Source organism: Bos grunniens, chromosome 5 (assembly GCF_055505025.1).
Source record: "Bos grunniens cultivar Pamir isolate PY7600 chromosome 5, Bosgru_T2T1.0, whole genome shotgun sequence".
Lineage (NCBI taxonomy): Eukaryota > Metazoa > Chordata > Mammalia > Artiodactyla > Bovidae > Bos > Bos grunniens.
Genome location: NC_141169.1, coordinates 113,815,172 through 113,839,623, shown reverse-complemented (window position 1 = coordinate 113,839,623; position 24,452 = coordinate 113,815,172). Strand labels below are relative to the sequence as shown.

Sequence of the window (24,452 nt, the reverse complement as noted above, 5' to 3'; positions counted from 1 at the left end):
GGCTCACAGTCCTGGGAGCAGGGAGGAGGGGAAGGCTGAGCTGAAAGGCTCTGTAAGTCGTCAGGAATGGGAAGACCCGAGGGTGCAGCTGGTGGAAAGATGGGAGTAAGTGACACTGCTCTAAGCCCAAGGCTAAGGACAGTCTAGGAATGCTTTTCTGAGCTTCAGTGTTTCCTGTAAAATGGCCATTTAAAAAAAGTCCACCTTGCCGGCCCATCTCCAAACTCCAAACATAGGTTTCTTCCTCTTAGAAATGAAATGATTACCGGTCCCTTAAACCACAGGAGCACGAACGGCGTGCAGCATGGGAAGCAGGGGAGAACGGCCATGGCCGCACACAGGCACCAGCTCCAGGCACGCACACGTGGACGGAGCAGACACAGCATCAAGAGTGGGCAGAGATGTGGGAAGGGGGGTGGAATTGGCAGTGAGCACGGCCAAGGGTGGACAGCCTGTTCTGCTCTCACCCCAGGAGCCTGGGCCTGTCCTGAGCAGGGGACCTGGGGACGCCAATGCTGAGTGGCTCAGCCCGACAGCTCCGGTGCCCAGCAGACAGCTGCACCCTGTGTTTAACCTTGTCTTTTAACTGTGACGGTCTCACAGTGTAGACAGAAAATGTGGCAAAAGTAAACAAGGAAAACCTCGAGAATCCCACTCCGAGCACTGTTGAGGATTCCGTCTGGGGACACTTCTCATGAGCAGTTCCCTGGCGTTCCAACAGCCGTGCTGCGCTTTCATTTGTTCTAACTGCTGAGGACGATTCCGGGGCCTGGCACTTGTCCCTTCTCAGGAACTGTGTGGCTAAGGGGGCAGGGATTCCTTCCACCTGACACGTGAAGAAGCAGGCACAGACTGGCTAGGGCGGCTCGGCCTTGACGTGGGGAGGACAGAAAAGACAGCCCCGCGATTCTCGTCTCAAAATATTTAATTTTGTTTGAAAAGGCTACATCCCCGGCTTCCCTCCCGCCACGTCACCCGGGCCCACCAGCAGTGGCACACTCGCACGCACACACGCACATAAGGCCAGCGGGCTACGCTCCGCATCTGCCCCGCGCCGGCCAGGGAGAAGGGGTTTGCGCCGTGCCTCCTTCCCCGACACGGGTGAAGGAGAGAGGGGCCTGCTGGAATGCCAGCTCCCGGGGGAGGGCGCAGAGCCCCACACACTCTGTCACATCACATGCACTTAGAAAAATAAAACCAAGTGGTGCTCTGGCGTCCCCAACACTGTAAGACAGCAATATCCACCTGGAAGTCATCTTTGCCATTTTCTAGAAAAATTTATTGCACTTAATTAACAGATGTTAAAGGAGCTCTGGGGTGGTAGGGCTTTGCCATGAAAACCAGGGGGCTTTGAGCCCTTTGCTCCCAGGGTCCCGGATGGAGAGCTGCCCAGCACAGAGCAGCCCTTGTCAGCTGGCCCCCTCGCCTGCTGCCCCACCTCTGCCTGGACGACTGCAGACGCTGCCTGCCAGGGCCACAGCAGGTCCCCCCTGACCAGGGCGACGCTTACCCAGAATCAAGGGTCACTGCTACGTGCCTTCCCCAACCTCAGGCCCCAGACAGGCAAACCCTTTGCCTTGGGCCAAGGGTAAGAGTTACCCAGGTCCTCCACAAGACTGCTGGTCACTGTGAAAGCTCTCCCTAAATATATATGTATTCTATGTCTAGATATACATTTATTATATGCATATTCTTGCAACATTCCATCTCATTCATGATTTGTCTGTTCGGAGGCTGCAACTGAGGTGAAAGGGGGCGCTCAGGAAGGCATGGCCCGTCCCAGCCCACTGCAAGCCCAGGGAAAGCCACTCACACTGGCATCTCTCGTCTCTGGTGCTTTGCAGAGGGTGTCAAAGACATGAGGACAGGAGCCTCAGTTTTTGGCCATTAGCCCTAAGATGGAGAGGGCCTGGCAGGGAGTCAAGAAGACTCCCAACTCCACGATGGAAACTGAGGAGGCACCACCTCTCCTGCAAGGACTAAGAAGACACGCTTACCTGAGCACCCTTTTCCCCAGCATGTCAATCTCCACGGACCTCTCCTTCCTGTCCCCGCCAGACTCCTGACTCGAAGGGGCTCTTCTAGAAGAGGCCAGCAGCCACGCTCTTTCCAAGTGAGCATTTTGGGAAGGAACCAGACACCCACTGCCTGGGGCAGGGGCGGGGGGGGGGAGGGTTGGGGGAGGAGGTGCAAGGGGAGGGCACCCAGACAGGCAGAAAGTGGGACAGAGAGAAGAGACAGCAGGCCATCACCACACCTGCTGGGGTCGGAGAGTGGACGCCACCCAGAGACTAAATGTCCATCCCTTAGAGGGGGGGAAAAAAACCGAGAAAACACAAACCATACACTTTCTGGCCAAAGAAAATGAAGAGCTTTTAAGCTGGTGGCTCTTCTCCCAATAACAAAATGAGAAGTGCCCTCTGGGTGGGTGGCCAGACCAGAGCGAGAGTGCCCGGGCGGGCAAGCTGCCCAGGGCAGGACATGGACATGCTGGATGCAACTGCCCTGCTGTGGTTATAAGAGTGAAAAGTGTTAACATGGTTTTCATAGAACCACGAAGTCAAAGTCGGGGGAGGGGGAAGGGGCACCAACATCCCTCGGCCTCGAGGACCTTTGTCAAGTCCCCTGGAGAGGTGGGGGTGCAGGTCCCTGGAGGGCCGTGTGTTCCCCTGGGGTGTGGTCCACGGCCAGTGGATGGCTTCCCCTGCTCTTAACATCTGTTATAAAAAGTCTTTAGGGGTCAAGGCCCAGGACTCGGAGCCACCACTTTAAATAAAACCAGTGGTGAACGCAACAAAAGTGTGCCTGTCACCTCTGACCCCTCCTTACCACAGGCTGCCTGCCCTGAGCAAATAAATACACCCATCTCCAGGTGCCCGGCTGACCACAGCGAGCAGAGGGTTCCGCAGATGTCCGTAACAAGTCTTCCGGGCAGAACCGAAGGATGAGTCCAGCCGGACATGAGAGGAAGGAGCAGCCGCGAGGTGGGCCCCTCCACCCACACCTTGGCCGGGCCTGCACAGCTGGCCGTCTCCTAGGACCCGGATGGAGGGGTTTCTAGCCTATGTCCAAGTCCCAGGAGCCTGTTCTTCCATATGAGCTGGGTGGGACCCGGTGACCAGGGCCCTGCCCGGGGACGCCCTCTAGGCTGCTCATACTTGGGTGGATCCTGAAGCGAGAACCAGGAAGCCCTCTTCTGCTTTTCGGGGAGAGCGGGCTTGGGCATGGCCCGCACGAGAAAGCAGAGCAAGAAAGAACGGGAGCTTCTAGAGAAACATGCCTGGCTCTCCACCAGCGGTGCTGGGGGAGGGTGAGAGGGGGCCGTGGAGGCCAGGTATCTGAACACCATGCAGAAGGTGCGTCTCCACTCCAGGAAGTTAAGCTCCCCAGACGAGGGGACTTTTCAGGTAAAATCCAAGATCTGAGCGTGGTCACTGGGTGAGGAAAAACAGCAGGGCCAGAGGCCCAGTCTGGTGGGACAAAGGAGACTTAGGCAGCCTCCACGAGTGCCCCGGAGAAGAGTAGATGAGCACGGTGACCAGGGCGCAGAGACCACCGCCCTGGGAGTCTCTCCCAGCAGTGGATGGAACGCACAGGGAGCCCCTCACCAGGGCCTCCTCCTCCCAAGCCTCGAGCCACAGAGAAAAGGGGTCAGGGAACCAGGAACGGCTGGGTGACCTTCTGCTGCAGGCCCAGATGCAAAGGTCATCCCCGGCTGCGTAGAGACCACGCCTCCACGGCCTGGTGCCCACACGGACGCTACAGAGGAGCTGGCATGTCTTTCTACCTCTGAGGAAGATAGGAACAGAGGCTTCTCTCTCTAAGACTTTCTGGGGAGGATGACAGACCCGCCCTGCCTAGAAATGTGCCCAGCTACCTGAGAAGACGTAAGGGCGACAGTCATCACCACTCATTCTGCAGATACGGGCCTGGCCCGGCCCAGGCTGGAGAAGAGGGAGAGTCACGGAAGCCTGGGCCCCCTGGGAGAGGAGAGCCTGTGCTCCAGAGGTCCCCTTCTGGGCCAGCTGCGACAGCCAAGGACAGAGACGAAGGCTTATTCACCGCCTCGTAGATTCTCTCGAGTCCCGCCAGGGAGGAGGCTGGCCCCCAGGGAAGTCGCCGCACTGGTCGTGTGTGATAATGAAGCTTGAACGTGAAGGCTCCGGGGCAGGTGCGCCACCATGCGCCCACGACGAGTCATAAGTCTCCACGCGGGGGTGGGTTTCAGGGGCCCCGGGCAGAGGTCTGAGTGAGGCAGCGCCCCAGCGGGGGCGCGTGTTACAAGGGCCCGTACTTGGTCTCATACTTGGACACGATGGTCTTGCACTTGCCCACCTCCTTGCGCAGCTCCGCCACCTCCGTCCGCAGGGCCGTGTTCTCCTTCTCCAGGAAGGCTGCCCGGATGGTGATCTGATTCTCCTTCAGGCGCCGGGCGTCCCGGGACCGCTTGGCCGCCACATTGTTCTTCTTGCGTCTCGTCCAGTACTTCTCGTCCTGTGGGGAAGGGTCTTTGGTGGGTCTCTCCACTTTCCTAAGAGAGAACCCACCCCTCCCCTCCTGCCAGCACTCCACCCCACCCACACCGATTCCTCTTTTAACCCACATGGTGCAGCTGGGACCCGGGGACTCCCAGGGGCCCAGCCCTTACACCCAGGGAGCATTATCCACAGACCCCACAGAATCCAAGTGGGACCACTGGTGGAAGGATGGGCCTTCCTCTTACCAGTGGTCTCTCTCTGCTGCTCCAACATACAGCACTGTCTGTACTCCTGCCTCACTTAGGCTGTGGCTGAGGGTCTGCACCCTGACTCCAGTTCCCGGAGTTCACATCTTGTTCTGCCACTTTCTAGCAGTGGAACCGAGCAAGTTCCTTAACCTCACGATGTCTCCCCACCTTGTCTTTACAATGGGGGGTAATTACAGTAACTACCTCAAAGTTGCCTGAGAATTAGAAGAGTTAATATGTGCAAGGTGCTTATACCAATGCCTGGCTTATAGTAAGGACCCCATAAAGGTTTACCATTTTCATCGTTATTATTGTAAAAGCCTCAGAAACCTCTCAAGAGGCAGGTATGGTTATTCCCATTTTACAGATGAGGAACCTGAGGTCTGCCTGACTCTATAAAGCTTAGGTGAGAAGTCCCTTTTCTGAGTTTTTCTCAGTGGGGAAGGGAAAAACTACAAGATCCTCCTCTCCTCCCAGTCCCGTTGCTAACAGCCGACTCAATGGAAAAGACCCTGATTCTGGGAAAGGTCGAGGGCAAGAGGAGAAGGGGACAACAGAGGATGAGATGGTTGGATGGCATCATCAACTCAACAGACCTGAGTTTGAGTAAGCTCTGGGAGTTGGTGAAGGACAGGGAAGCCTGGTGTGCTGCAGTCCATGGGGTCGCAAAGAGTCGGACACAACTTAGTGACTGAACAACTCCTCCCATCCCAGCTCCTATAAAACCATCAGCTTGAAGGCTGCTGGCTCATCCCTGTCATGGCAATGTGCAGCTATCTTTTGTCCTTCAAAGTGAGGGCTTGTTCAATCCCGGTTTCTGTGGCCGACTGAGCTCTTGCCCAAGGGCTGGGCTGAAGCCAGGGAAGTGGGAGCACGGGCATAGCCGGCGACTAGAATGGAAAGAGACGTTGCGGGGAGTCAAGCCGGGGCCAAACGCCACCCAAATGCCTTTCTCTCAACTGCTGCAGGATGTGGCCCAAAGCTCTGAATGCACGCCTTTCTCGATGTGTCCCCAAGGAGGGTGGGTCCTCCCAGGGAAACTGAATGGAAGTTGGGGAAAGCCCCTTGACCCCTGAGCCCACGCTGCACTTTCACTATGTACCAAGTTACCTTCTGCTCATCAGGGACAAAGACCTTCTTGGCCTTTTTGATCATGGGCTGGGGCTTCAGGTCTTCCTCGGCAAACTTGTGCTTCCGAGGGTTGAAGAGCTCCCCGCCGGGCACGCTGGAGAGGACCAGGTCGGCAGGGTCGGGATTGAAGTTCACATCTACCTCCACGCAGTTGGGGTCGATGGGACTGGGGGTCTCCCTCTCCTTTTCCAGGGAGGATTCTGAAAGACAGAGAGGCAGGTGGTCCTGAAAAAGCCTAGACTCACTAAATAGCCAAGGCTCACGTCACATACCCAGACACCTACTTGAATCTCAAGGTCACAGAAGCGACTGCTGCTTGGAGGGAAGAAAATCTATAAGAGCACCAGCCCCTCACAAGCCAGACTGGCATATGTGATTCAATTCAACAACGCAAACACGAAAAGAATTCTTCCCTTTAGGAACAAAATGCTCAAAAGGAAACAGGGGCCTTCGAAAAAGACAAGATTTTCCAATTGTTTTTCCCCCCAGAAATGTTAAGCAAAACATTAAATCATTATACCCCCTTAACTTCCTGTGGTTTCAAGTTCTCAAGTAATGAGAAGCAGCTGAATCTCACCAGGAACTATAATGGTTTAGGGACACAGACTGAATAATGAAATGGCTTCCATTTCTGAATCCCCTTGAGACGAATCAGTGGCTGTGCTCATTCAGTCTCATGACAACTCTGAAAGGGAGATGGGTGTTAACCTTATTTTACAGATGAGGAAACCAAGGCTTGGAGAAATGACAAGGTTTTCCTAGGGTCACGTGGATGGTAAATAAACTAAAATTTAAGTCTGGCCAAAAAAACAAAAAGCAAAACCCTATTCAAATCTTATGTGTTATTAGGGATAAGTTATTTTTTTTTAATCTATACCTTTGGCCTACTTGCTCAATGCTACTTATAAGAGGACACAAAAATAATTATTCAGTCAATAGATACATTATTAAACATCTACTATATGCCAAGGACTGTCCTGGCAAAGACAAAGCAGTGAACAAAAGAAAAATCCTTGCCTTCATGGAATGTTATCCTATGGGGAAGGATGACGTTACATAAGATACATTACAAACATCCATACAGAAGTGTTGGATGCCATGTGGATATTTGGGAGAACATTTCAGAAAGAGTGAACACCAAGTGCATGGTCTGTGCACAGGCAAGTACTGGGAGACTTGAGGAGAGCAGAGGCCATTGTGGCTGGGGTGACTAAGAGGGAGGAGTAACAGGATGGGGACAGAAAGCGTAGGACCTTTAATCCCAGTAAAGCAGTGGTTCTCAGTCAGGAACAAGTTTGTTCTGCAGGGGACACGTGACCCTGTTAGGGTGGAGGGGTGTGTTCCACTGGCGTCTGGTGGGTAGAGGCCATGGGTGCTGCTACACATGCTGCGGTGCAAGGACAGCCCTTCCCCAACCCCAGCAAAAACTATCTGGTCCGGACGTCAACAGTGTTACTGATTTTGACTCTCCCCTGAGGTGAAAGAAGTCACTGGAGGGTTCTGAGCAGAGGTGTGACATGATCAGACATAGGTTTTAACTGGATAGTGCATATAAACAACTTGTATCCTATCAGACAGGTTAATTACAAACAGGGCTGAGTGTCAGAAGAATGAGTGGCCAGGGACCAACATGGTAACTATAGGAATAAACAACCAACAGCCAAGGTACCACAGCCTGGCAACTAGACCGCCCCTGTACTGCTGGTGGGAGTACAAATGGCAACAGCCACTTTGTATCCTATTTGGAAACATCTACAAAAAGCTGACTGGGTGCAACTCAGCTTCCCTTCCAGGGAGTATTCAGAAAGACAGAGAGGCGGGTGGTCCTGAAACAATCTAGAGTGAGTCTACGTGCAAGTCACAACCCTTCCCATCGAACACTGGGTATCCGATGCTCTACTCCTCGGAAAATGCCCAACAGAAAATGCATACAAAGACTCACAAAATAAGAATTAAAAAAAAAAAAAAGACTCACACACAAATGTTCATGGCAGTGCTATTAGGCATAACCCCGACCTGGAAACATCTCTTGTGTCCATCCCCTAAAGAGTGGGTAAAAACTGTGGTGTGGCCATGCAATACAACTTGGAGGGACTTCCCTGGCTGTCCAGCGGTTAAGACTGTGCTTCCACTGCAGGGGGCACAGGTTCGATCCCTGGTGTGGGAACTAAGATCCCAAATGCCGCATAGTGAGGCAAAATAAAACACGGAATACCATTCAGCAACAAAAAATGAATACAGCTCTGCTACAGGCAACAACATGGATGATTCTCATACACGGAGTTGAGGAAAGGAGCTAGTCACGAAAGCATACAGACTACTTATTACAGAGGAACTGAAAAATGAACTGTTTCATTTCTACCACATGTATAACTCTTCAGTATAAATCTTACTTTATTTGTATCGTGGTTTTTCTGTCACAGGAATAGTCCATAAGTATGTTCTATAAATCTATTTTTAGTCACTGATGCCCACATGATTTGTATGTTACTATAAAGCTAGCCATAGGAAGCTCTAAATGTGAACGTGTAAATGTAATTTACTTAAAGAAAAAGAGAACGTAATATACAGTTCCATTTACAGAACGTTCATCTATAAACAAAACGAATCTCTGGTGATGGAAATAAGGATGGTGGATACCTCTGGGGAGTGAGGACTGAGTGGGGTCAGGAGGAACTTCCAGAATACCGACTGTTCTCTGCTCTGAATGGGGCGTAGTTACATGGGTGGGCTCACTCTGAAGATTCATCGAGCGGTGCACCTATGATAGGGGCACCTCTGGACGCCACACTTCATTAAGGTCTACTTAAACACAAAATCAGAGGGAAATTCCACCTAGGCGGCCTCAGGTATAAGAAGAGGGCTCATTTCCAGCTCTGTCCCCTACCCACACACGGAACCAGCCTTTCAGGATAACCTGACCAGCACAAAAATGAGCTGCCTTCAAACAAGAATTCGGCTGGAATCAGCTGAAGCCTCTGAAGCTGAATGGTTTACAGCACAGAAACGAGGGACAGAGGAGCATGTTAAAAGGCAGTAGAGGGATATAACCAGAAAATCCAGCATGTGTGAAACTCTATAGGACAAACAATTCAGCTTCAACAAACAAACTGCAGAGAAATAAAAAGGAAAGGAGACCCCACAGACTACAAGAGATTTAAGACACATCACTAACTGAAATGTGTGGGTCTCGTTTGGCTCCTGATTCAAGCAAACTGTAAAACAGTAACATTTGGATCTACTGTCAATTTCAGATGTAAAACTGGTATTTCTGTTCTTAAAAAAACTATACTTTACATATACATTTGATTGAAAATAATCAGGTTAGGGGAATGAAGGAGGTTATAGAAAACAAGACTGGTTATGAGCCAATTACTACAGAACCTGAGTGATGGTTATTGGAGGTTTATTATAGCAGCCCTTCATTTTCATATCTGAACATTTTTCCATTATAAAAAGAAAAAAAATAGAGCATGAGAATTCCTTGGGTGCAGGTTTCCTGGGTTCCACACCAGCTCCTGGGGTCTTTTCCAGGAGACATCTGCCTATATGCCTTGAACTGAGCCTGTGGAAAGCTTTGCAGAGCCCCTGAAACAGGGACCATGTCTGCTCTGATGGGTTCATGACCCAGGGGCATGAAAACCAACCAAATGGAGGTAAAACAGAAAAAGGACAAGAGGATGAAGCAGGAATCCCAAAGATGGTATTGGTCCTGGCAGTGGAAATGCCTTCTTCGTGGTAGTACCTGAGAAGTACCTGGCTAAACAGTCGGACATCCTGGGTTCAAGTGCTGCCTCCACTTCCCATCAGCTGTGTTACCCTGGGCAAGTGACCTAACTTCTGAGTTTCCTCACCTAGAAAATGGGGATAACAGGGGACTTCCCTGGTGGTCCAGTGGCTAAGACTCTACACTGCCAATGCCGGGTTTGATCCCGGGTCAAGGAACTAGATCCCACATGCTGCAATTAAGAGTTCACGTGCCACAACCAAGACCCAGTGCAGCTAAATAAATAAAATAAAATGGGGATGAAAGTATCAACCTCATAAGGAGGTTTTGTGAGGATTATGTGTTAGTGCCTGGCACAGAATAAATGTTAAATAAATGTTTGCTGTTGTTATTATTATTGCCTGAGCTTCCTAAGAATCTGAGGCAAAGTGCACACGGCGGCAGAGAGCAGTACTGCGGAGAGGCAGGATGGCACTGCTATCCTATGAAGCCTCCGACTGGGACTGCTCACTGCACTGGGCTGACCATCTGTAGCAACCAAAGACAGGAAGGCTCCGGCTGCCACTGAGGGGATGGCTATTTTTATCTCCAGCCGTGGGGGATTGTGCTGAAGGGTGGGGGAGCAGAGGGCTTCTGCTAATGGTAGGTCCAATGGGACCACGCAGCCCCCTGGGAAGTGGATCTCCTTGGATGAGGCAGGTGGCCCTGCCCAAAGGCTCATCACCAACCTGTGCTGGACACGGTTTCCGAGGGCTGAAAGACGGCAGTGGAGGATGGTGGGGACGCCGTGGAGGAGCTGGCTGACTCCTTCCCTTCTAGCTCAGCCACCGGCAGCAGCAGGTTCTGCACCAGGTGGGTGGGGCTGGCGGGGATGCCATTCTCCAGCAGGAACTCATCCAGGTCCATGTACTCCAGGTGGAAAGACTCGCCATCGTACGGGATGGTTTTGTCCCAGATGGGCGGCATGAGGGAGGCTGAGACGGCCATGGTGCTGGCTGCTGCAGCCTCGTCTTCCTCCAGCTTTTCCTTCCCCTTTTCCTTATCTGTAGACACAAAATCTGTGATGAGACATCTCTTGAGAGAGTAACTCAACCCCAGGAGGCACATGGTGAGCCTCACAGGGCAGAGCCATCTCTCTCGGAGTCCTGATCCATCCATGCATGCATTTCAAGAGCCCACATTATTCTCCAGTTATAACCTGGTGCTTGAACCAGGACCACTGGTCTCCTTTAGAGATGGCAGCATACCCTCATGTGCTGCAAATCCATGCCTGGGCTTCCTAGGATGCTTGCCATCAGCTCTGAGGCCTGATGTAGTCCCAGGGTTAATTCAGAACAGGCTGTGGGATTATCATCTGCTGGAGAGAGCCTATCGGCGGGGGTCGGGGGCTGGGGAATGGGGTTTTTGATCCTGCTATCTTAGGAAAGGGCTGACTCCTCAGGCCAAGAACTTGCTTGTTCTTCTGTCCTGTCCCATCCTGCCTGCCACCCACTGCAGTGATGTGTGACCTTAGCCATGTTATTTAACCTCTCTCAGCTTCAATGTCCTCCACTGTAAGTAAGGATAAAGCTCCTTCTTTGGTGAAGACTAGAGGTAACATTTGAAAGTGTCTTGTAGAGCTCCTGGCACACGCCAGGCATTCATTATTATGGTGAGCTTGCTCAGGGAAGGGATTGTGTTTGATTCATTTCTAGATCATGAGGACCAATACAGGAGCAGGCAAGACAGCAGACCCCAGGAAGATGAGTGTACTGAATGAAGAAGGCTGGGTTTATAGATAGAGAGGGCCTGGAGCTGTCTTTTCAGGACCTTTTTCACAGCAACCATTTCCAGAGACCATTTGCTTATCCCTGAATGAGCAGAGACTTAAGGCAGGTTTTTTGGGAAGAAACAGACGCATGGAGCTGAAGAAGAAAGAATGCTCCCATTCAAAGCAAAACAAATCAATCAGTGGGGACATGAACCCACCTAACTGTCTCAGCCCGAAAGTTATACACGTGGATGGATATCCAAGAAAGGGCAAATTGAGAAAAAAAGAGAAAAATGTGACAAGGTTGGAAGAAAATCAGAGTGACAGGGAGGCAAATGAGGGAAGTGGGAGATAAGATCATGACAAGCTCATAATGGGTTTTCAAATTGAGGGCGACAACTTTGAACTCTGGTTTCTGAAATGAAACAGAAATCAAATACGATTATGTTGGAAGTAAACCAGTCATGCATGGACGCCTAGACCTCAGACAGCCAAAAAGCAGCTTGTTGGTTCAATAAAAATGGACACACCCAGTGAAAAGGTGGAGGTTTTGACAAACAGAATTTGGTCATGGCTACTAATACAAAGTAACTCGAATTCTTGCAACTGCCTTCTGTACCAGGCTTTGGTTTAAAACCAAATGGGAAGTAAGAAAGCCAAGCTTTGGTGAGCTGGGTGGGCCAGATGGCCTCCCTGTTCTCCTTCCCTGAGACACTGACTCTACATTCTGATCAGAGATGACTGAGATTCCTGTTGGATGGGGGTCGTGGGGATTAAAAGAGGAAGAAGGGAGGAGACAGAAAGACAGCCATACTGGAGAACTAGTACCAAGTTCCAGGGTTTGTCTGGCCTGAGCAATTAAGCACACTGTTAATCAGTGTTTTTATAAGATGGAGTTTTAACTGTAGGAGATGTTCATCAGTGGTTACCAGTGATACAATGTAAGGACTGGTGACGTGACCTTAAGGAAACACCCTCACAGCTCTGAGCCTCTGCTTTCTTCATCTGAGAAGTGGGGTAATACCATACAGGACGGCTGCAGAAGACTAAATAAGATTATGTCAAGGGGCTCTGGAAGAATTCTGCAAATGTGAGATGGAATTATTATTATGGATGGTTGTTATTCGGTAATCTGACAGAACCTGACAGATTTGCACACCCGTCCCGGGGCAGCTTGCCTCAGCCCCAGATTTGGAACAAAGCATTGCCTTAAAAATAAACAAAAGGGTCTGTGCATATGAGGTCCTGAAGCGGAAGGAGAGAGCCTGGCCTCACCTAATGTGCTGAAGCTATTTATAACCCGACCGTGATAGCCATAGGGATGGGAGTCTCAGAACACACCCAAGAAAGGAAGAGAAATGGCATTTTTTAAAAGAAAATGAATTCCCCAAGACCGGTAATTCACAGAAGGCCCATTCCTTCCCAAATCCCTGAAAGACACCAGTGGTTCTTGGAAATTCAAATCTCAGAAGACTGAAAGCATACCTCAGTGCCCCTGAAACTCCACTATAGGTGGTATTCCTGCTGCTCCCTGAACCCCACGCTCTCAGACCAAAAACAAGGCCAAACTTGCTTTCCACAAAAGCCCCAGGGACCTCTGTGGCCTAGGAAACAAGACAAGGGCTTCCCAGGTGGCCCAGTGGTAAGAATCTGCCTGCCAGTGCAGGAGACACTGGAGACCCGGTTCGATCCCTGGGTCGGGAAGATACTCTGGAGGAGGAAATGGCAACCCATTCCAGTATTCTTGCCTGGAAAATCCCATGGACAGAGGAGCCTCGTGGGCTACAGTCCATGTGGTTCCAAACAGTGGGGACTTGACTAAGCACACACAGCAGCAAACAGGACAAAGACCAACCCTGTGGCCTCCAAGTCCAGGGTCAGTCCCAAACAACCAGGTAAAGGGCCTCAGTGGCCTCTTTCTGACCCTTATCCCTCTACCTTCATCCCAATCTCCCCCTCAGAAGGCACCTCCTGTCTCCTCCTGACACCCCTCTCCACCTCGGCAGCAGCCCTGAAACTCATTTCCAAGAAATCTCCAGTGAGGACCCAGAACCTGAGGATACTCACAAGCAGGGAAGAAGGCAGGTCCTCCTCCCCGCTGGGAGGAGGACAGCCATAAACAAAAGCAGTTCGCTACGGTGTATCAGGGCATCTCAAACTTTAGCGGACTGTGGAATCACGGAAGTGGGGTGGTGCCCCTTAAAATGCAGAGTCCTGTCTCTGAAGCCGCAGATCCAGTGAAGGGTGAAGGGTGGGGCCCAGAAATGGGCATTTTAAACAAGCATCCCAAGTGATTCTGATGCAGGGGTCCCCAGGGCAGGCGTCCTGGAGCGTCACTGGAATAGCTGCTGCGACCCCCATCAGACTCCTCGGTAATCCCTTCACGTCGCGCGTGCTCCGGACCCTCCCCAATGAACCTCCTCCCCGCGACCCCCACCCGACTGCCTCCCTCCCCCACCCTTCCCCACCAACCCCCATGTGACTCCGCCTCTCTCAGCTCCTCCGCGACCCCTTCCTACCCCCTTTCGCCTCGCCCTCCCGTCCATGAATCCTTCCTGGCCCCATCCCCCAGGCTGGACCACTTCACCCAGACCTCCGACCTCCCCGGCCCCGCCCTCACAAGGCCCCGCCCTTGCAGAAACCCCGCCCCCAGAACAGCGCGGAACCCCCACCCCACCCCATCCACCGCCGCCTCCCCTCACCGAGGCGCGTCTCGCGTGGGGGGTTCTCCATCAGCTTCTTGAGGACCAGAGGGAAGGAGCCCGGCAGGCCCCTTTCCCCAGCTGCGCGCCCCGGCCCCGGGCCCGGCCCCGCCTGCGGCTCTACAGGCGGCTTCTTTCCACCGCCCGCGTCGGACATCGTGCCCCGCGCTCGGCTCGCGCGCGCCTCGCCTCGCCTCGCCTCCCCCGCCCGCCTGCCCGCCCCCCGAGATGGGACGGAGCCGTGCGACCCGCCGCAGCTGCCGACACAGGCAGCTACTGCGCAGGCGCGCAGAGGCCCCCCCCACTCCCCATCCATCCCTACCCCGCAGGCGGACTGGCTCTGGCTTATTAATTATTCATAAAGCCAGGCCAGCTTCCCCGGATGGCGGCCTTGGATTGGCCCATCCCGCGAGAGGGGGCGGGGGCAGGCGCAGCCTTCCGGATCGTGATTGGCTAGGCCGCCCCTAGGGTAAACGCCACACGTGCCGGGCCAGGTGAGAAGCAGGGCCGCAGGCCCCGCCCCGTCCTCCTCGCTGTCACCTGATTGGCGCCTGCCGAGGCCTGGGTCTAGGGGGCCCTTTCCGGCGACAGCCCCTGCCCCTCAACCCACGCTTTCGCCTTCGCCGTAACCCCTGCCCTTCTCTCGGACCATTGTAAACCGCTCTCCCTTCCCTCGCATCCCAGTCTCGCCACCTTCCGGAAGCGCCACCCAGAGGAGGCGGGGCTGGCAGCGGCCATGCCGGTGGGGAGGTAGCCTATCAGAGAGACCCCTGGGGTCCCCGCGGCTGTTTACCCCATCCTCTCCCCCCTCCCCTCCGCGGGTCACGTGGAGCTGCAGCCGAGTCCCGCCGCGCGGGGAGCAGGGGGACAGGAGGAAGGCGCGGAGCAGCCAATGGAGGGCAGGGGGCGGGGCCCGGGGCGGTGCACGAGGCGCAGCACGTGCGGAGCTGCGGCGGGGAGGGAAGGGGCGGGCCTTTCTGTTCTAGGGACTCTGCCTAGGGTCGTGGTACCGGGACTCACAGCGCAGCTTTTATCCCGCCTCTCCCCCACCCCGCGACCTAGAGGTTGGCTGAGGGCGGGGTCGGGGACGGCGACCTGCCCGCCCGTAGGGACGGACGGAACAGGCTTGGCTGCCGCTGAAGATGGTGTCAGATTCTACCCCCTGATCCCGGGTTTCTGGTGCGGGCGTGGCGGCCAGATAAACACTAGTGTGGAGGGCGCATTCTTGAGGCCGCGGGTACAGAGAGAGGGCCTGGGCCCTGAGCCAGGGCGGGAGTACGCGCTTCCGTCCTCGCGCTTAACTAGCCTGTGACCTTGGGAAAATCCAGTTGCTTCACCCGAGCCTGTTTCCTCGTCCATAAAATGTAGGGCTTGGGCTGGATAAGTCTCAAGTCCTAAACAGCTCTGAAATTGTGTTTCTCTCTAGGACATTCCCTTCTTTTTCTTAGGGGAAAAAAAAAACAAACGCAAAATTCCTCCCTCTCAAAATATATGCACATGCTTCCTAGGAGTTCATCGGGAAACGCGGGTACAAATGTCAAACGTGAGGTTGGGTGGCGGACACATGCTGAGTCCTTCTAGGAACCTGATCCTACAGGTCACTCAAACTTTGTACCTCTTGATAGCAGGAATCATACCCTGCTTTGAACCCAAACAATACTAGGTACTCCCTGCCTGAGAGGGCAGGGACTTTGGCTTATTTGTCCCTATGAGACCAGTGACTTTAGTTTATTTGTTCCTGTGAGACCAGTGACTCTTGCCTTCCAGGAGCGAGGCTGCGAGATGCAGGGCACAGTCCTTGATTCATAGAGTAGGTGTGTGACCGTGACACCCAGCTAGCTCAAAGTTGTCAGCCTGATACAATCAGTACTGGCAGTTGAAGCAAGAGGCTGGGCGCCTGAGCAAGCCTGGAAAGCAAAAGATTTGAAAGAACTCTGGATGGTTGTGGAGCACAGGTGACAGAGCCTGACTCCAAAATTCAAGTTCTCATAGCCTCATTACTTAGACTATAATCACTTTTTGAGTCTGATATCTCCAGCCTATTGCTTCATCTCTCCAGGCCACCTTTCCTATTCTTTGTCTGAGAGAGATGGGGAAGGACTGACCTTGTGAGGCTAGCGTAAGCCAGTTCATGTAAAATACACAATTGTTTTTGTTTTGTTGTTTAGTGGCTAAGTGGTGTCCGACTTTTGTGACCCCATGGACTGTAGCAAGCCAGGCTCCTCTGTCCATGGGGTTTCCCAGGCAAGAATCCTTCTCCAGGGGATCTTCCCAGCCCAGGGATTGAACCCATGTCTCCTACATTGGCAGGTGGATTCTTTACCACTGAGCCACTAGGGAAGTCCTAAAATGCACAATTGCAAACATGCAGTCAACAAATCATTTTCATAGCTTTGCTACCCTTGATGGGTACAAATCCACTGCTTGATGTATCCATTATCCTAGAGGGAGGTACAGTGCCCATGTCACTCTCTAGTTAGTGAAAGTACTAAATTATGTACAGAACATCTGTTGTGTTGCAGAGTTGTTATTAGTGGGAATTCTCTATGTGGCTAAACTAAGATATCTTTAGGATAAACTGACCTAGAGGTTTTTAGAAACAAATTTCAAAGGACAGTTCAGGGAAATTGATTAAAACAAAGTATGGGGAAAAAAAGTATGAGTTTAAAAAAGACAATGGCTAGTTTGGCCAGGGACAGACTTACTGGATTACTGTTAAATGTATATTTTCATAGCTAATATGACACTATTGAAGGGGAAAAAATTCTTAAGATATTAGAGGAGGATTTATAGTAACAAAACAGTGGAAAGTTGTAACATTTGTTTATGACAAAGGTGGTATGTAGTATGACATTTTAGATTTAGGTGTTTTTTTTTAAGATTAAAAAAAGTTAAACAATTTTTTTTTAATCTTCAGTTATTCAAAGGGGATAATACCCACTTCATTTACCACCCAGCCTGGAGCAACTGATCTAACAGGCAAGTGGCACTGCTAAGCAGGTTAAGAAGCTGGGTAAACAGGTTAGGGCTTTAAAACTTTGTTCTGATTTAGTCTTCTGTTCATGTACTGACACTCCCCACAGAGGGTTTTTTCCCCTGGATAACCACAGGGTAAATGGTATGTCACAAACACCGCAGGAACGTCATAAACATGTTCTCTCTCGTGCTTACTTGCAGGCTGGGGGGTTAGCCACGCTGCCGACTGGCAGCATTCAACAGCACCATCCAGGAGGCGGGCGCCATTATGTTCTTGTCTTCATTCTCCAGCGGATCTGAGAAGACCCACAGCGTCCTCTCTCTGCCTTTGTTTCTTATCAGTAAAGTGGGAGGAACACTGCAGCCCCTCCTCTTAGTGGAGGAAAACATTTGAGAAGCAGTTAGCTAATTTCCACAGTGTTTCATAGTGTTCCATAGTGTAATTTCCACAGAGAGCCCTGACAAAGAAGTAAACTCTATGAAAAGAACATGTTGTTACATGATTAAGATGTTAAAACTGTGAAGTAGCACCTTTGTATTCTAAAGTATTAGGGTTTCAATGCAGCAGCTTCTTGAGGAAGGTGGGGGTCCTGGGGCAGTGCTGACTTTGTGGGGATGAGATGCAGGCCTGGGTAGAGACCCTCCTCAGTGGCTGCCTGACCTCTTGTCCAAACAAGTGACTTCTGCTGCCTAAGTCTCATGTATTTTTCTCTTGGAAACAGAAATGGATCTGCCTACGTCACAGGGTGGTTATGAGAATTACGTGTGGGAAGCAATGTCAAGTGCCAGCCTGAATGGTGTATGGCATGGATTGTGTGGGCCTCCACCCTTCCGCTTCATTCAGGCTGTGTTGGGTGAGGAGCAGGATTCTTTGAGATGGGGGGACAAGGTGGGTTCTAGAGTCGAGAAGGGATATGAAATGTCCATTTTCCAGAGCTGGTCTGGTTTTAAATTCTACTCTTCAGTGTTCCAGAAACTTGCTAACCAACCCAAGTTAAAAATTTAATTCAATTGAACATGTGCAGAACAAAGGGCCTTACATGAAACCATTATGCCAATTTGGGTAATTTAAACTTGAAGCTCAGAGGAGCTAAAATTCCAGCATGGGAGTCTTTGGCCAGATACCCCATAATGACTCTTTGGCCTCATAGTCAGCATCTTGCAGGACAGTATGACCCTCTCTCCTGACTTACTGCAAAATGTGACATGAGCCTGGTGTCTGCAAGAGCAGGACGATGAGAAGGCTTCCACTGAGCACTAACAAAGGCCAGTTATCTGTGTGCTTTGCGATCCCAAATGCAGGAGAGCACAAAGCTTTGTTCAGGGTAGTCACCCACTAAATATTTGTTGGCTTACTTTGTTGTTGGTGCCAGTAGGAGGGCTAACAAAAACTTTCCAGAGCTAGGTCATACACATTTGGAACATTACTAACATTAAATAACACTCATTGTGTTTAATTCACAATCAAACCTAGAATAGTAAATAAAAGCCACCCTTATGGCGAGTCCTCCACCACTGGCCTTGCCAACGACTGCCTCCTCTTGAGCCCACATACCTGTGGCTGCATAGTTCTGGGCCGCGGTTTGTACCGTGGTCTCAGTGTGTTCTAGGGGAGAGGTGGTGGGTGGAGGGCCCTTCACCAACTCTTGCCCATCTCTCAGTACTCTCAAGAGTACTTAGTTTCCTGTTTGGCTTGCATTTTGTCCACTGCCCAGCTTAGAAATATAGAATGATATCCACCCTAAGAGTAGTATTTCCAAAGAGAAGCCCTTACCTCCAGGCTCTGCCACGTCTCAACAGCCACTTTCTGACAGCTAAGGGTTCTCCAGTGGAGGCGGTGTTGGTAGGGAGTGGACTCTGGAGCTGGAACGTGTAGGTCTGATTCTTGCTTGGACTACTTCCTGTGTGACCTTGGCAAGTTACTTAACCTCTCTGAGCCTGAGACGGAAAGGAGCGGTTCAGGCACACTGCTGAGAATAGCACTTGGGAGCATAACACGCACTCACCTGAAGTTTATCTCTGACTACAATCCCATGTTGGGTTGTCCTGGCAACACCCCATTCCTCCCAACCAGCCACTTCCCCAAGAATAGTTGGGGGAGGGTGGGACCTTGTAGTCAGGGAGAAGATGGCCTCACTCTTCTTTATGACCTTCAAGGCCCTGCAGTCCTTCCCCTTGCGGGTCTCTGTAACCTCACTCTTCCTCCTTGCCCATGTATTCACCTTCTGCAGCCACAGTGGCCTTTTATTCCTCAGACACGTGTCGTTTTTGACCCAAACAGGGCCTTTGTAGGTACTGTTCCCCCAGCCTGAAAGTTCTTGGTGTAACTGGCCCTTCCTCACTCTCCAGGCCTTGGCTCAAATGTCCCCCTCTCAGAGAGGTTGGCCCTGACCCTCCTGATTGCTGTCTCTCTCCCCACTGGAATGCAGACAGCAGGCGAGCAGGGCAGTGTTTGTCTCACTCGCTCCCGTGCCACATGTTAGCAAGCGCTCAGCATGATGAATGTTTGGATGACTGGGGAGGTGCTGCCCTGAGACGGTTCTGGAGACCCCGGGGAAGCCTGTGGGTAGGGAGGAGCCTGGAAGCAGGCCAAGCTGGGTTGGAGCCCCTCGACAAGTGTCTGGCTTTCCCATCTCTGAGTGTCAGTCTCCTGGTCTGTAGAATGGATAATCACACCTCTCTTGCAAAGCCGTTTCACAGATGGTAATGTAAAAGCCAACGGCACTCCACTCCAGAGCTCTTGCCTGGAAAATCCCATGGGCGGAGGAGCCTGGTAGGCTGCAGTCCATGGGGTCGCTAAGAGTCGGACACGACTGAGCGACTTCACTTTCACTTTTCACTTTCATGCATTGGAGAAGGAAATGGCAACCCACTCCAGTGTTCTTGCCTGGAGAATCCCAGGGACGGGGGAGCCTGGTGGGCTGCCGTCTATGGGGTCGCATAGAGTCGGACACGACTGAAGTGACTTAGCAGTAGCAATGTAAATGCACTGAGCATAGTCCCCAGCCACACCTGGGAAACAGGGGCCATTAGAACCAGGATTCATTCCCTTAACCTAGCCGTGGGACAGGCCCATTAGGATGCAAAAGTCATCTGGATTGCTGGACACTGCTGTCAGTGTCCACACTAGGTGAGAATGAGTTTCTCACATTTCTCTGATTGGGACAGGTAGAGAAGAAAGGTAAGCCCCTGACAAGGGAGGTGGAGAAGAAGCTGGCCTGCGTACTGACCCTGAGGGTAGCCAGTCCTCTGAGTGTGTTTCCTTACCATTAGGAGATGGTAGCGAGGGTTAGGGGCTTCCCAAGTGGCGTGGTGGTAAAGAATCTGCCTGTCAGTGCAGAAGACACAAGGGACACGGGTTTAATCCCTGGGTTGGGAAGATCCCCTGGGGAAAGAAATGGCAACCCATTCCGGCATTCTTGCCTGGAAAATTCCACGGACAGAGGAGCCTGTTGGGCCACAGTCCATCTAGTCTCCAAGAGTCAGACACAACTGAGCGACTGAGCACAGCACAGCACAACAAGGATTAGAGATAACACGTGCAGTACATGTAAGGCCACTTCTCCAGGCTCTTTTTCCATGGAAGCAAATTTCATGATTTCTTGCTCTGGTTCCCCCAGGCTGGGAGTGGAGGCGACCACATAGACCATCACTGAGGCCAAGCCCAGGACAGCCCAGGCTGCTCTGAGTCCACCCTCTCTCCTGCTCACCTCAGTTCCCCAATGGGAGGTTACCCAGACCCCTGCTTCTGCCCCACCAGGTCCCACTGAGCCAGCTCAGCTGGGCTGTCCTGCTTGGCACAGGGCTGATGGCACCGTGACCCTAGGAACCTCAGCACGTGTTTCCATGGAGACAGCCTTGCTTGTGTGCCCACAGCCTTGCCACATCCACTTCTTTCCAGGAGAATATCCACGGAAAGGAGGGAGTGAGGGTCAGACGGCAGATGTGATGTCCATGGAAGGAGCCTAACCAGGGCCAGCTGCTGTTTATCTTTTGCAGAGAAAACAGCGTGGCACTTCACAGTTTGCAAACGCTTTCATCTGGGATATGTCATTTAATCCTGGCCAGAAGCCTGTGAAGCAGGTATTCTTTTCACAGATTGGGGATGGAGAGAGGCATGTCAGGGATACCTGCTGGGTAGCCCACAGTGATTCCAGTTAGGAGCTCCTGACCTGGGGATCCCGCCTGCCCAGCTCAAAGTGAAGGCCTTGTTCCACCTCCGGTGTGCTTTTGTGCTCCGTGGTTCCCTGAGAAGGAGGCCTGAGTGGCCAAAGCTGGCCGAAAGATGAGGTGCCGGCCTCTGAGCACAGCCAAGGAGTTGGGGAGTAAAAGCGCTAACCATGTGGTTTGAGAAGCCGCGTCTTTCTGTAAACTGGAGATGAAAGTGGAGGGTGAGCAGTCTGGAACAGAATGCCTCCTGGGAGAGGATCCACAGGAGAAAAGGCAGGCAGGGGAGCGGGAAGAACAGGGCCCACAGACAGAGGGGAAACTGAGTCAAGGCTTGGGGCACAGATCCACTCTCTTGCTGGGCAGAGATTTCTCTTCCCGCAAGAAAGCTGGTTGCCTGGGTGGCCCAGAGTGACAGGCCACTGGGTGGTGGTTGTAGCCTGAAAACAGGGAGTCTGGAGCCTGGTCAGCTCTGTTGGAGAAAGTCTGTTCCTCCAGGAAGTTGGGGAGGAGGAAGGGAGGCCCAGGGGCAACAAGAGCCAGAGGCCCCACAGTTGGGGTTCAAGGAGCATCGTTGAACACAGTCTGCAGGGCGAGCAGGGTCTTGTGAGGGCATTGTCTCACCATCCCCAGGACTCTCCTTGGATGTCTCCTCCCTCTGGACCCCAGGTGTGCCCTGCACGTGACCCATGACCCCCACGTGAGCTGAAGCACAGGAGGCAACCAGACCTCTGTCATCCTCCTCCCAGGGGGGATTGAAGCCAGCATGAGGAATGCACACGGGGAGAAGCCCCTTCGTCAAGAACTTTTAAAGCACAGGTTGTTCCTCGAACAACTCGGGTTTGAACCACAAGGGTTCCACTTATACGTGAATTTTTTTCACTAAATACATACAGTACTACTCAATCTGCGGTTGGTTGAATCTGAGGATGTGAAACCATGGATCTGGGGGTGGCCATAAAGTTACAGGCAGATTTTCAACTTGGGCCCTAACCCCCGAGTTGTCCCAGGGTCAAGTACACTTTTTCCCTGCTGGCTGGGAATTCCAGCTTTGATGTCCTGTGCCCTGTCTTCACCAAGGTACACTGCCTTCAGGTGGATACTTTCATGAAAGATTTGGAGAGTCTGGGAGCTTTGGAAAGTGGCGACAGCAGATGGAGGGCAGTATTAAGAGTGAGGTCTTTGTGGGGTGTACTGGCTCCCTTGAGTCTCCAACCCTCACTCCATCATTTTATCCACCTGTCGGCATCTCGCAATCTGTCAGGGTCTCATGCCTCGGACCCTCAGTGAGAGGGCACATGGAGAAGAGACAGGAGGTGGCCTGAGATGGTCCGTCTCCCATGGACCAGCCCGGCTGTACCAGACCCACCGTCCTCTGTCAATTTCCCAGCTCTTGACAAAGCTCTGCCTGAGACCCTGGCGAGGGGGGCGGGTTTCTGGGCCTGGACTTTGCCATCCACAGTGACTGATGGGGACATTCCACAGGGCTCTGGGGACCAGGTGGGATCCAGGAACCAGCAGCTGCTGCCACACTTCATAAGCCTTGTTGCCTTGGTCTGAGGAGCTGCACCCTGAGTCGCCCCCAAGAACTCTTCCCTGCCCAAGTGGGAGCTGTCCCCGCAGACCCACCAGCAGCCCAGCTGCCCCCTGTGCCCGCCCTGGGCCACAGGCCCACCCTGCCTTCTCTAGCACTCAGACCAAGAAGGGAGCCCTTAACATCCAGATGTCCCGCCTCACCTCCCCACACAGGACATTCAGGAATGGCAAGAAAACATCAGCCGTGGTTCTTTTCCAGGCCAAGCTGTGAGTTTCCGGAGGGGATGGGCTTCTCCCAGTGAGCAGCCAGGACCCTGAGTGCCGAGAGGGCACAGACTGCCGACGGGTGAGGTCCGAGGGGCCCAGAGCTCCATGGGAGAGAGCCCATGGGGGACCCTGCCGTGGGCTCTGGGCGCTGCCTCCCTCCCTCAGGCGGTGTCTCCGTGCTCAGAGCCTGCCACCCTCCCTTCCTGAGCCCAGTTCCCTGAGAGGCGTGTCCAGGCAGGGGCTGTGGTGTGTGTCCTCGGGCCCCAGAATTTGGGAGTGGGCTAAGGGTCCCGTGGAAGCGGGGCCTGCGGGCCCAGCCAGGGCTACCTGGTGATGGGGTGGATCAGGTACCTGCAGGGGAGGTGAGGTGTGGGGAGGGGAGGGAGAGGCCTGAGAAAGGTCCCGTGAAGGGCCACCTGGCCTTCAGGTCAGGCTCTGGCAGCCAGGGGGAGCTGGGCTCCATTAAAGGCATCCCTGGGGCTTGAGCAATGAGGACCTGACGTCTCAGAACAGAAGAGATGAGGGGAAATATTTGTCGGGAGGGAGAGCCCCAAGCAGGCTGGCCCCCAGAGTTCTCATGGCCCCCGGGTTTCTCAGGCAGGACTCGGGAGACACCTGGTGCTGGCTGCTGGCTCTGCCCCTTGTCCACACCCTCCTCCACAGGCTCCCTCGCCCCGTGTTTGCCTGTGGTATCCTAGGAACCGGGGCTTCCAGCCTGTGGTCCTGTTACATAACAGCCTTCACCCCATCGCCGGGTCCAGCACCTCCGGCGAGCGGGAGCTGAAGCAGGCGCCCGGAGGCCAGCTTCTCCTGCAGGACACAGGCAGCTGGCCGCCTGAAGCCACAGCTTCTGCTGGTCCCCTGCACCCCAACACACGGAGGGGGGAACGTAATAAGCCGTCAGCATCCGGAGCGTTCCTTCAGCAGGGCCCTCTGGTCCTGTCCTGGTCCTGCGTGAGCCCCGCACCTGTCAGTGGCCGCATGCTGGCCGCAGCTTCCCAGGGCCAGCAAGCCTAGGGGGCATCCCCGGAGAGGCAGAGGCCCTCCCCACCGTGACCCTCTCTACACCCCAGCCCTTCCTCGCCCGGGGAAGAAGCCAAGAGAAGACCCCTGCTGAGGACCCTCCCTAGCCTGGAGATGCCTGTCCGGCCACAGTGCCCGTGGTGGCCCCCACCCCTCAGGCACCTGGGTGGCTGGCCATTGCAGGCCACCTCCGTTCCTACCTGTCCTCTTCTCTGGCCAAGGCAAAGAGTGCTCGAGCAGGGACTTGAGGACCTCCGGCATGTCCATGGCAGGGGCCACTCCGATCCGGTCACAGCTCGACATGGCCTGGCGGGAGGTGCTTGCTGGGGGAGTTTAGAAGCAGCTGGAGAGGCAGGCTCTGGCCCAGGAGAGCCGCAGGCTCTGGAGGCAGGCGGGGCGGGAGCCCGAGGCAGCCAATGGGCAGCACGGGCCCCGGCCCGCCCGTCC

The 24,452-nt window shown here is 53.2% G+C and overlaps 1 protein-coding gene and 1 pseudogene across 3 annotated transcripts; one reads left to right on the top strand and one right to left on the bottom strand.

Annotated features, from left to right (window-relative positions):
• Nucleotides 1-907: 907 nt before the first annotated feature.
• On the bottom strand, nt 908-24,396 carry TEF (TEF transcription factor, PAR bZIP family member). Of its 3 annotated transcripts, none has more exons than XM_086403035.1 (4): nt 24,206-24,396; nt 10,313-10,627; nt 5,837-6,057; nt 908-4,494 (listed from the first exon to the last, which is right to left on the bottom strand). In XM_086403035.1, exons 1-4 carry the CDS (start codon nt 24,306-24,308, stop codon nt 4,279-4,281), a joined length of 855 nt encoding a protein of 284 aa, XP_086259161.1. In that variant the 5' UTR covers nt 24,309-24,396; the 3' UTR covers nt 908-4,278. The 3 variants fall into 3 exon arrangements, with proteins under 3 accessions (XP_086259161.1, XP_086259162.1, XP_086259160.1); XM_086403036.1 differs by lacking the exon at nt 24,206-24,396 and adding an exon at nt 18,787-18,950; XM_086403034.1 differs by lacking the exon at nt 24,206-24,396 and adding an exon at nt 14,037-14,316.
• On the top strand, nt 14,419-23,999 carry LOC147373149 (uncharacterized; annotated as a pseudogene).
• Nucleotides 24,397-24,452: the final 56 nt, after the last annotated feature.

Bases quoted from the DNA above. Each gene is read 5' to 3' on its own strand.
- TEF (XM_086403034.1), bottom strand. From the start codon at position 14,193: ATGTCCGACGCGGGCGGTGGAAAGAAGCCGCCTGTAGAGCCGCAGGCG. The intron at 6,058-10,312 runs GTTGGTGATGAG...TCTGTCTTTCAG, and splicing joins GGAAACCGTGTCCAGCACAG to AATCCTCCCTGGAAAAGGAG. The intron at 4,495-5,836 runs GTAACTTGGTAC...CCTTCCCCACAG, and splicing joins TTGTCCCTGATGAGCAGAAG to GACGAGAAGTACTGGACGAG.